The sequence below is a fragment of the Arvicola amphibius genome, chromosome 1, assembly GCF_903992535.2.
Source record: "Arvicola amphibius chromosome 1, mArvAmp1.2, whole genome shotgun sequence".
NCBI classification, from domain to species: Eukaryota; Metazoa; Chordata; class Mammalia; order Rodentia; family Cricetidae; genus Arvicola; species Arvicola amphibius.
The window spans coordinates 155,703,228-155,715,784 of NC_052047.1; the positions used below are offsets into that span (position 1 = coordinate 155,703,228).

The window sequence follows — 12,557 nt, forward strand, 5'->3', positions numbered from 1 at the left end:
CTGGATCTCCCCATCTCCTCTGGTGGTTTTGGTTAATAGTTTCTCACTCCCAAACTATTTCTAAGTAGACATTAACATGTAGATTTACATGAGAACAATTTTGTAAAAGTAGAAAAATAAAAGAGAGTCTGTCTCTTACATTTAAATCTATATTTGATTAGTAAAATTAAATCATTATCTATAAGGTAAACATATCACTCATCTGACATGTATTATTTTCCATTATAAAGAAAACACCTGTGGACTCAATGACCTGGGAGAACCACTCAGTATGGATGGAGCTTGTGTTCTTAGCCTATCCTAATTGCCCGGATCTACGTACCCTCTGCTTCATTGGAGTCAGCCTGGCTTATGCGTTGATCATCTCTGGAAATGTCCTCATTGTGGTATCCATACAGACAGAAGCCCGCTTACATACACCCATGTACTATTTCCTGGGCAGCCTCTCGGGGATAGAACTATGCTACACTGCAGTGGTGGTACCACACATCCTGGCCAACACCCTACAGTCAGAGAAGACCATCACTCTGCTGAGCTGTGCCACTCAGATGGTTTTCTTCATTGGACTTGGCAGTGCTGACTGCTTCCTCCTAGCTTCCATGGCCTATGACAGATATGTCGCCATCTGTTACCCCTTACAGTACCCTCTCATTATGACTATATCATTTTGTGTACGTTTGGTTGTGGCTTCTGTGGTCATTGGCTTGTTCCTGTCCTTACAGCTTGTGGTCTTCATCTTCTGTCTTCCATTCTGTCAGGACAGGGAAATAGAGCACTTCTTTTGTGATGTCCCACCAGTGATGCATCTTGTCTGTGCCAAGAGTCATATCCATGAGCTCTCTGTGCTAGTGGCAGCCACACTAGCCATTGCTTTGCCTTTCTTTTTTATTGCTACCACCTATGCCTTGATAGTGACTGCTGTACTCAAACTCCACTCAGCAGCTGGTCGCCACAGGGCCTTCAGCACCTGTTCCTCTCACCTCACTGTGGTGCTGTTGCAATATGGCTGCTGTGCCTTCATGTACCTGCGCCCCAACTCCAGCTACCACCCCAAGCAAGATCAGTTCATCTCCCTGGTGTACACACTGGGAACCCCATTCCTCAACCCCCTCATTTACACTCTGAGGAATGGTGAGATGAAAGAGGCCATAGGAAAAATTCTTACCAGAAATTATCTCTCCGAAAAACGGATAAGATAGAAAAATCCAATAAAAAAAGTTAAGTTCAATCTAAAGCAAGTCACTGTGTCACTACAAAACTATTGTCTCAGCTGATGTTGAAATGATGTTCACGGAAACAATAAGCATGAAACACCTTAATGTTTACCTCCGTGTGGTGATATTGTTTACTATGTGCTACTTTTAGGCTGGGTGATTAGTCTCGTAAGAAAGATATAAACAAGTACATGAGAAGAAAATAATGCTAAGTGGCCATTATATGACATTATAGAGGAAAAATTTAGTCTATTGTTCAAGTTTTTGATAAAAACAATAAAATAGGATTATCAGCAGCATTTATGAGTCAGGGAATGATTGATTGTAGAGAGCCATTATCATTAAGACACCTGAAAAATTAAAACAAATACATTGTTATCAGAAAACCATTAGAAATTGATACAAAAGGGAATTTGTTTCAGGAATGGTAACTTTAAGTGGCATAAAACCTTTTAACCAATATGGTAACAGCAAGGGAAACCAGGGAGGGCAGTACTATAACTTTTTGTGTCTGTTGCTCTGTCCTGTAATGTGAAACACTAGTGGATGCATGAGGGCCTGCTACCATGAAGTTATTTCTTGACATACAAGCTTGTAGAAAGGGAATTTAAGGCCTTGCAACAAAATGACCTAAATTGTTTATTATACATAAAAGAACATTCTCTAATAAAGTATTGATTTAACAATACTTCAGTTTTTCATTAAAGAATTTAATTCAGCTTTACCTTTGTCTTAAAATTCTATGTATTATTTATGTTACAATTAAATGTTTATGGTATTACAAATGTATAAATAAAACACAAAGCATATAATATGCATACCTATAAACATATTTTATATTAATCTTCAGAAATATTTGCTTTTGAAATAATAGAAGTATTTAGGGGTAGAAAGATGCAACAGGGCCAATATTTCCAAAAAGACTAGTATTAGTAAATCATCCTAGACAGTGTAATTTCTCCATAATCAATGGAGAGCTTTAGCTGCCCGTTCTCACAGCTAAGTACTCAGTTAGAGTTGATGTTGTACAGTAAAGGATTCCAAGGTGATGTCTTTTCCTTTTCCTATTGTGTGTGCTATATAGAATTTAAATAGGGAAGTAGTGATAATTACAAGTTCCTGAATTTTTAGCAAGGTTGACAGTTTACAGCATTGAGATATTTTCTGGGACATAGTACCAGACTGGTTGAAAGTTTCACATGACTTTGTAGGAAATGTTCATCCTGTGGATTACAAAAGGCTTCTTTGATTTTAAGTTAGCTAATAGTATATTGTTTGGACATTTGGTTATAGAATTTGGATTTAGAGGCTGCGTCTTACTATGTAGCATGGGTTCGCATAAAATTTCCTGTCTTTTTGTTTCAGTCCCCAAAGAACTAAGAATATACACATGAACTACCATTCTTAAGAAATAGTATGGTTTCAATTTGAAATGTGTTTTATAGATTGTCTACGGTCAAAATATGCAACTGTCATTGTAAATTTGTCCTCTCATTTCATTTCCTGTTTTTACTTTTTATTTTTATCCCAAGAAACAGATCTAGAATATCAATTTCATGCCACATATTTTATATTATTTTTATTGTTTAATTTTGAGATTATAATTTAATCACATTTTTCCCTTCTCTTTCCTTCCTCCAAATACTCCAATGTTTCTCTCCTTTATCTTTCAAAATGATGGGCTCTTTTCACAAATTATTATTGTATGCATATATGTGTTTTCATATACACATATCTATAAATATAAGCTTTGGGGATTTATATGTGTGTGTGTATGTGTTTCTGTGTTTTGAAAATTTTTAATAGGATATAAACATGTCAAGCACACTTATGTCTTGCTGAAGTAGCAATTTACCATTAATCAACATGTCTTTTTATTTTTAATTTATTGAGAATTTTATATAGTAAAAATATGACTACAAAGTTCAACTCTCTTTATATACTCAAGTCACCCAATATTATACCATCTTATTTGTTGTTTAACCTACATTGTCTTATACTTGTCCCAGCTGTGTGCATTTAGTATCTTACACAGAGATAGACAAATAGTCTATGGCAGAGCACAAAGAAAGGAATAGGAGAATAATGGCGGTGTTTTTGCCATATCACAAATCTTAAGAATGATGACAGTAGCCAGGCTATAATGGTGCATGCCTTTCATCCAAGCACTTGGGTAGCATAGCTAGAAGGATCTTTGTGAGTTCAAGATCAGCCTGGTCTACAGAGATAGTTCCAGGACATCCAGGGCTACACAAACAAACACTGTCTCTAAAAAACAGTGATGACAATGGTGTTGGTAGTGGTGTTGGTGATGTTGGTGGTAGTGGTGGTTACATAACGGTGGAGGTCATGATAACTAATATTTATGATTATGGTGGAAGTGATGATTGTGGCTATGCTGTTGTGGTAATGGCAGTAATGAAGTTGGAGGTAATAAAGAACATTTGTGTTGTTAATTACTAATACCTATTAAAACCTTATGTTTTGAAACATTTTAATCCTTGCAATTGTTTTAGGAGGCTCAGACTACTGTTATCCTCAATTTATAGATAGGGGGACTCATATAAATAGAAACTATAAAATTTTTCAAAGTAATACATTAGTAGAATGAACAAGCTGGACTACAAATAGGCAATGTTGCACTTACACACATGCATCTCATCACTCTCGGGACTCCCTGCTGCTCCTCGTGTTACAGCAAGAAAGCTGTTGAGGATAACATAGAAGAGAAAATATCATAGGGTATAATGGTAGGGTGAGAGGTCAGAGATTCCTCAGAATCAATATTCTGGAGACATTTCCAGACCATAGAGAAAATTGTATAAAGCTGGAAGTATTTTTTTGTAATGACATGTCAAATGGAAAGGACTAAGATTGTGCATGAACTTGACATTTGAAAAGTTTTTGCTCCTAAATCAATGAATGTAGCCCCATGAAGCCCGTGAATTACTTATCACTTTAGTAAATAAAAACTTATTTTAAAAGAAAACACAAACCGCCAGATCAGATAGGTTGTTTGGTTTTGTTTTTACATTAGAGTACCACAATCAAATATTGTTTGTAGCAGGGGAATGTATTATAAAACACTGGTTTTTACAAATATCATTCAGTTGTAATATAAAATCCACCTCTCCAAAATGTCATCTTTAATTTCTGAAATAAAAAAGTTAATAAAAAACTTATTTTTAATTCCTTGTTAAATACAAAGTCACAGCATAATTTTGAACAGAGGGGTAGGATTATCAGGCTCTCATTTTTAACAAACCACTCTGTAGACTGATGAAAAACCCTCCTGTCTAAGAGGGGTGGGTGATTCAAGCTTCTCACTGCAGCTCTAGCAGAAAGTCATCATGTTTGTATATGTGAAAGAGATCCAACTCTAGAAAAATTTGTAGACTGGATGTAGGGTAAATGCTTGCCAAAATAAGGTTGATCTGTATAAGTTAATAATAAGGATTCAGTTATTGATATGGAAAAGCTGTGAGAGAATCGGATGCAAAAGGTGGGGAAAGTGAGAAAGATGTTCTAGGGGGACTTGGGTTAAATTTTCTGTACTATTTTTAAAAAGGGATGTGCGTTTGAGTTTCACATGTGTTGGATTAGAAATCTTTGCAATATCTAAAGAAGTTCATGCATATAGGAATAATTAGCATACTGCTAGACTGTAAGTATGACCCTTTACAAAATTAACATAATTTTCAATATTGAGTTTTTCCTACTAAAATGGTAGATTTTAACTCTTCTTTCCATAGCAGAGTAGCTATGTGATTACTAATTTGCCTTAATAACCAAACCTGCCCATACTATCATTCAAAAAATTTTGTGATATACTGAAAAAAATATGAATTATGGATCATGGCTATGAAATAGCTTAGGTATACAAATATAAAAGTAATAGCATCCATAATAAAGAACATGTGGGAAGAGGTGAAAAGAAACAAATAAGAAAAATATGATTATACTAAGAGTTAGGGTAAAGTTATCAGTTCTAATAAATGCTTTGAAGATTAGAGAAGTTTGTGTGGAGAGATGGCTTTGTAGGTAAGAGCAGCCCTTGCTGTGAAAGCGTGAGGAACTGTGTTCAAATTCCTAGAACTCGTGTCATAATCTGGCATGCTGTGCATGCCTGTAACCCTAATGCTGTGCGATTTCTGGGGATTTTTGACATGAGCATAGCTCCAGCTTCTTATCAAGTGAATGAAGTAGAATAGGATATCCTATATTCTTCTCTAACCTCCATAATGTCACTGGGAGTGAGAAAAAAATTTCAAAAAAATCAACAGAAGGAAACTTGATTAAGAAAGGAAAAATTGTACCAAAGACTACAAAGAAAAAGACCATTTAAAAATGCACACTCTGCTTTTGAAAAAAGCCACAGTTTATTGCATTTAAAAGCTAACAAACTTATGGTGTTAATGGAATCTAATATCTCCCACCAAAGATGAGAATTTCCACTTATGAACTTCCTTATGTGATGAGGATAACAATTGCCACATGCTAGAACAAAAATAATATCTTGGATCTCCAGAAAGTCTGGGCCGGTGTTGGGTAAGTATGTTACACATGCTTCAAGGTCTGAAGCACAAATGGGTATCTGTCTTCAGAAACTCTCTTGGGATATCTTACCTGGACCCTATATCCATCAATTCCCTGTTGGGTGTCAGACAGGAATTACAGATCCCTGCCTGGAATCCCAAGGGAACAATTTTTATAGTGACCACACTGAAAAGTTCCTCCTTAATCTTTGTCTCATCCTAGATATATTAAGTTTAAGGGATACCACCAGGGATTTGCCTCTTCAGGGACTCATTAATTTTGTAAAGATTCCATAAAGGACACTAAGAGATTTGACTAGATCAGTCAAGAATGGACTCAGCAATTATATCAGAATCTATTCTATGTTGTTGAGGAAGATATACGTCTTCTCAGAACTTAAAACTTGGATTATTTTTTATCATTCTCATGGATTTCCTTCTCACTCAATTCTACCCCAACCATTGATTTCTAAGGAATCACTTTTCTCCTGATTGTCAGAATATGAAGAACACTTCCTACTGTCACAATGACTTTAAAAAGGCACCATGCCCTCTTCTTATCCCATCTCTAAGATTTTAACCCAAAACCTTGTGGACTATCATTCTCTATTCACCTGTTTGAAGACTGCCAATGTTTCTCTAGAGGAGCTCCTTTAATCATACGTGGCAGCAACACCTCAGCAGCAAAATCAACTTGTACTTTGGTGAGTTTCCTTAGACAGCAAATGGAATGAAATGAATTTGAAACTGGTGAGGGAGTATGTAAAAGACTCCATTTCCTTCATAGCAATTTACTTCCAACAAATAATAAAATAAATACAATTTCTACAATGCTTATAACTGAAAGTGAATAATCATGAATGTCAGATTAAATTATGGACCACAAAAGAGTTGTTAAAATATACATTATTTGCATTTATAGACATGGAGCACAGAGTTGTGATGCATGATTTAATTTTTTAGTACCACATACATGATAAGGTCAGGTTAAATCTTAGGTCATCTGCATTTTCGGCATATCACTGAAACAAACTAATGGGAGATCACCAACTCCAGTTGGAATGGGACTGATGGATCATGCGACCAAACCCGTCTCTCTGAGTGTGGCCAACAGCGGGGGCTGACTGAGAAGCAAAGGACAATGGCTCTGGGCTCTGATTGTTCTTCATGGACGGGCTCTGTGGGAGCCTTCTCAGCTTGGTCAATCACCTTCCCGGACCTGGGGGGAGTTGGGAGGACCTTGGTCTTAGCATAGAGTGGGGAACCCTTTTGGCTCCTTGGCCTTGAGAGGGAGGGAGGGGAGGTATGGGTAGAGGGGAGGGGAGGGAAGGGGGAGAAGGAGGGGAGGGAAGGGGGAGGAGGAGGGGAGGGAGGGGGGAGGAGGAGGGAAGGAGATGGAAATTTTTAAATATAAAAAATAAACCATAAAAAAAAGAAAAAAAAAGAATTATAATTCCCATGTTGAAATGTTATGTTAGATTAATTGCACCATTTCCTAACAAAATAATATCGTGGTAGCATGTACTGTAAATCTTTAAAAATATAAGTCATTTTTTTCAAATTAACCACTATACTTCTCATTTCCAAAGAAAGGCAGGAAATTCTTGTTCTAAATTACCTAATTTAAACTGAATGGTGATGGTCCATATCTTTAATCTCAGCACTTAGGAGGCAGATGCAAGAGGATCTCTGAGTTTGAAGTCAACCTGGTCTAGAGAGAGTTCCAGGATGGCCAGGTTTACAGAGAGATACCCTGTCTCAAGGAAACCCAAAAGGAAAGAAAAAACAGAAAAGGAAAAAAAAGGAAGAAAGCAAGGAAGGAAGGAAAAGAAAGCAAGGAAGAAAGGAAAGAAGAAAGGAAGGAAAGAAAGGAAAAAGGAGAAAAAGAAACAATTTAGAATTTAGTTCCTAGCGTCTTTAAATTTCTCTATTTTAATTTGTGTTTTCTTATGAAGCTAAGTTTAGCAATCATGATTTTTTGTTTTCTCACTTGTGACCAAGACTTGAGTTAATAGTTTAGACTCAGCTAATGTTTGCCTGTTTGTTTTATTTGCTGGTAAGTTGTAATGGTCAGGCAGTTGAGGTAGGGATAAGCTTATCAAAATGTTCACAAATGGCATACCTGTCACCAGAGTAGAGGAAACGTGATGACCAGGGAAACGCTGCAATGTACAGTCTTTAAAACTTATTGGTGCAACAAATACTTCAAAATTTTATTTTTGCACTTTCCACTGTCCATTGATCAGGGATCAATGAATAATCAGTGATCTCACCTGAGTTTAATATACTATGTATATCAGAAAAACATAAACAGAATAAGCATTGTTAAGGAAGAAGTCACAGTCTGTGTGGTCTAAAATAATTATAGCATAATTGGGTTGTACAGGGCATCACTTAATATTTGCCTTTAAATCTGGTTTAAAAAAATGAAATTAACCAATGAATAAGATTTAGGTCAAACAAAACTAAATAAACAGGTAGAAATGTAAAAATGATCAGAACACATACCCTATGGCCTTGTAGAATTTAATATAACAGTAACTAAAATGTTTATCAAACTAGCTTTGACAGAAATTGATTACATCAAGCATCAGACTCTCAAGAGGCAATACAGATACTTATAAAAAAGTGTATTCCTCATATGAGGATGATGGTAAGGTTGTGGTGGTCTCCATACACAGTCTCCACGAAAGTCATAGACTATTGAGGATGAAAACTGCAAGCAGTGGGCTTTCAGAGACTGTTAAATAATGGAGAAAAGTGTTTGAATTTCACACAGAGATATATGTGCATGAGAAGGAGCCCATGAACAATACTGCTTGATGGCTAGGAACTAGAGACTGAATAAATCACAATTGTAAAGGTGATGTTAGCCTGGCAGTAGTGGCACATGCCTTTAATCACAACACACAGGAGGTGGAGGCAGGTGAATCTCTGTCAGTTTAAAGTGAGTCAATATAGAGATACTGCCTGGAAAAAACAACAAAACAAAACAGAAAGCATTCCCTTGGGTGTACATTGCTTATATATACTGTGTCTCTTAGAGAACATAAGCCTGATTTCAACTTATACATAGTGAAACAGTCATTTTTGTTTATTTTCAGCATTCTTTTACCATAAAATGTAATGATGTTTTTTTTCTTTTTGACTGTTTGCATTGTATAACACATTTTTCTAAGTCTTCAACTATGTATGATTTTTCTGAAATATAGGGGCCTAGTTAGTCGCATCATAATAGCTTCTGAATATTCTTGGTTTAGATGGAGAAAATTTGCATAATTTCATTTTTGTGGCCTTCCTAATTAAATAAATTTTGGGTTTAAATATATGAGGTAATTTTACATTTGTAGAATATATATGTATATATATATATGTACAATACATACTTTCACATATATATTGTAATACAAATAAGTTTTATATCATATATGTTTTCTGGTTACTGCCAATTTATTTTTTTGCTTTTCACAATTTTGCATTAACAATTTATAAAAAAATGTGTATTTTATGTGTGATTCTTCAAAACATTGTTTTGTTTTATCATTTCCTCGTCTGGAGTTATATATATCAATTAAGTACTTAGAAACTTACAGTAGTTATTGAAAAGTTGCTTTGATTACAATTAGCCAGATATATTCCCATGTCCTTGTAAATCTCAGACTGTTTTTCTATTACTTTAGAACACAAATCACTACAGCTTGGTGTAGAGATTTTTTTAAACAATCTCTTTTAAAAACTATATAACACTCTATTTATACCTTATTTTTTAATTCAGTTGCAATCAAATGTGAAAATGTTTAATCCAAAATTATTATCTAATATGTTATACACATAAAATTATCTTTACGTTGTCTCATATAATTTTCATGTATAATTCAATTTGCTACTACATTTTGGTTTCTTTGTCACTGATTCATATCAGGTAATATTCCGCTAACCATAACACAACTCTGTTAAATTCATTGTCATGTAAATTTTTATCTTAGTTGAAAAGGTTTGGGTCAGAGTAGAAAATCCAGAAAAAAAAGTCAAATTAGGGGAAATATATAAAATTTATATGTCATAAAAGATCAGAATGATGATGACTGCTAGCTTGACATGAGGTCCAACCTGAATATGAAGGGAATGTTTCATGAAAATTAGAGCAGGGCCACGATGTAGGCATGACAATGCTACGGGAAGAAGAATATTGCTGCACAGAACTGCAAAAGACACCTGAGCATCGGTCGCAGTTATGGTGTGGGAGCCAGGTACAATAAAGTACACACATCATCATTACATATGGGATTGAAACATAGATAATCTGCAATGATGAAGGCCAAAAAAAATGATTACCATTTAGATACAAAAAGATTAAAGGAAAAGGAAAATGTCTGTATAATTTTATTGTGTATGTTCATCTTAGCAGTGAATTAGTTTTTTTGTTTGTTTGTTTGTTTTTCGAGACAGGGTTTCCCTGTAGTTTCTAGAGCCTGTCCTGGAACTAGCTCTTGTAGACCAGGCTGGCCTCGAACTCAGAGATCCGCCTGCCTCTGTCTCCCGAGTGCTGGGATTAAAGGCGTGCGCCACCACCGCCCGGCCAGTGAATTAGTTTTATTGCAAAAATAGTTAAGATCGTTACTTGGGCTTTGCATGTACACTACTATCTGTACATGTCCTATATGAGAAGAATATGTACTAAATGTGAACAGTGAAGCCACTTATATAATTTTAAACGTATCAACAATATATCTTTGTACATTTTAAAGATATATACAAAATGTACCCTTTTACATACAAGTAAAATTTGAGCATTTCTCAGTTAAATTAAAATGCTAAAACAAATTGATAAATGTAAATTGGGCTGACAAATATATTGATTTTACCTGGAATTTTCCCATAGATAAGCATCTCCATTACTAATGAAGATATCTAAGGAAAAATACGTCAGAATTTTTATTGTGTATTCATCTCCGAAAATTGGAATTGAAGCTCACTTTAAGTACTCCCCCTCCCCCTGCCTCATCCTCCCGTCTTTGGGGCCACAAAATCCCACAGCTCAGCCTGTTTGGGCTCTGGGGACCTGGAATTGAGTGCACCCAGGCCGGTGGGAGGTCCCCTCCTTCATTTGACTGCCCGGAGCAAGGTAGGCCTTTGTCTGAGAGCTGCTTGGCCTGCAAGGGGACCTCACAGTCTGCAGAAGGATCCATCATTCTTTGGGGTGAGTGAGGAGTGAGTGCCCGAACCGCGGCAGCTGCCCGGAGAGGGACCACCGACTCTCCACAACTCCCCCTGCCACCAGCACACTTCCTGCTCTTCCTGCAGGGGTTATTCTCCCCGGATACTGCCTCTCTCTTCCTGTCCCTTCCCAGCTTGCACCCAGAATCCTCCCCCTCCTCCCCCTGCCTCATCCTCCCGTCTTTGGGGCCACAAAATCCCACAGCTCAGCCTGTTTGGGCTCTGGGGACCTGGAATTGAGTGCACCCAGGCCGGTGGGAGGTCCCCTCCTTCATTTGACTGCCCGGAGCAAGGTAGGCCTTTGTCTGAGAGCTGCTTGGCCTGCAAGGGGACCTGAAAGTCTGCAGGAGGATCCATCGTTCTTTGGGGTGAGTGAGGAGTGAGTGCCCGAACCGCGGCAGCTGCCCGGAGAGGGACCACCGACTCTCCACAACTCCCCCTGCCACCAGCACACTTCCTGCTCTTCCTGCAGGGGTTATTCTCCCCGGATACCGCCTCTCTCTTCCTGTCCCTTCCCAGCTTGCACCCAGAATCCTCCCCCCCTCCCCCTGCCTCATCCTCCCGTCTTTGGGGCCACAAAATCCCACAGCTCAGCCTGTTTGGGCTCTGGGGACCTGGAATTGAGTGCACCCAGGCCGGTGGGAGGTCCCCTCCTTCAGTTTGACTGCCCGGAGCAAGGGTAGGCCTTTGTCTGAGAGCTGCTTGGCCTGCAAGGGGACCTCACAGTCTGCAGGAGGATCCATCATTCTTAGGGGACACCACAAACACCGAAGGAAGTAGTAGGGGCAGCGCCAATGCAGGAGCTCCTCCAACAACATGAAAGGCAACATGACATCACCACAAGCCAGACATCCGAAACAAACAAGAATTGAACACCCCTACCCCAGAAGATATAGAAGAAACCGACATTAAACAGTACTTTATGAAAATAGATAGGAGGACCTTAAAACAGGAGGTAAAAACTGCCATAAAGAAATGGAGGATGACAAACAAAAAGGTAGACGAAATAAATAAATCTCTCAAAGATACCCAAGAAAAAACAAGAAAAACAAGAAAAAGCAATTAAACAGGTAAGGGAAACAGTACAAGACCTGATAAATGAAATGGAGGTATTGAAGAAAACACAATCTGAGGGACGACTGGAAATGGAAACTCTGAGTAAACGAACAGAAACTTCAGAGACAAGTATTTCCAACCGAATACAAGAGATGGAAGAAAGAATCTCGGACTCTGAAGATACTATAGAGGAAATAAACTCACAGATTAAAGAACTAAACAAATCTAACAAATTCTTAACACAAAACATTCAGGAAATCTGGGACACCATGAAAAGACCAAACCTAAGAATAATTGGGGTAGAAGAAGGAGAGAAGAATTACAACTCAAAGGCCCAGAAAACATATTCAACAAAATTATAGAAGAAAACCTTCCCCAACCTAAAGAAAGGATGTTCCTATGAAGGTACAAGAAGCCTACAGAACACCAAATAGACTGGATCAAAAGAAAGCATCCCCACGCCCATATAATAATCAAAACACAAAACATACAGAATAAAGAACAGATATTAAGAGCTGCAAAAGGAAAAAGGTCA

At 37.4% G+C, this 12,557-nt stretch overlaps 1 protein-coding gene across 1 annotated transcript; it reads left to right on the plus strand.

Annotated features, from left to right (window-relative positions):
* The first annotated feature begins 248 nt into the window (after positions 1-248).
* On the plus strand, positions 249-1,199 carry LOC119823043 (olfactory receptor 10W1-like). The gene has a single exon (XM_038343187.1). The coding sequence runs from the start codon at positions 249-251 to the stop codon at positions 1,197-1,199; it is 951 nt and encodes a 316-aa protein (XP_038199115.1).
* The last annotated feature ends 11,358 nt before the right edge of the window (positions 1,200-12,557 follow it).

What these genes read in the sequence shown, in the direction of transcription:
- LOC119823043 (XM_038343187.1), top strand. Translation starts at nt 249, where the DNA reads ATGACCTGGGAGAACCACTCAGTATGGATGGAGCTTGTGTTCTTAGCC.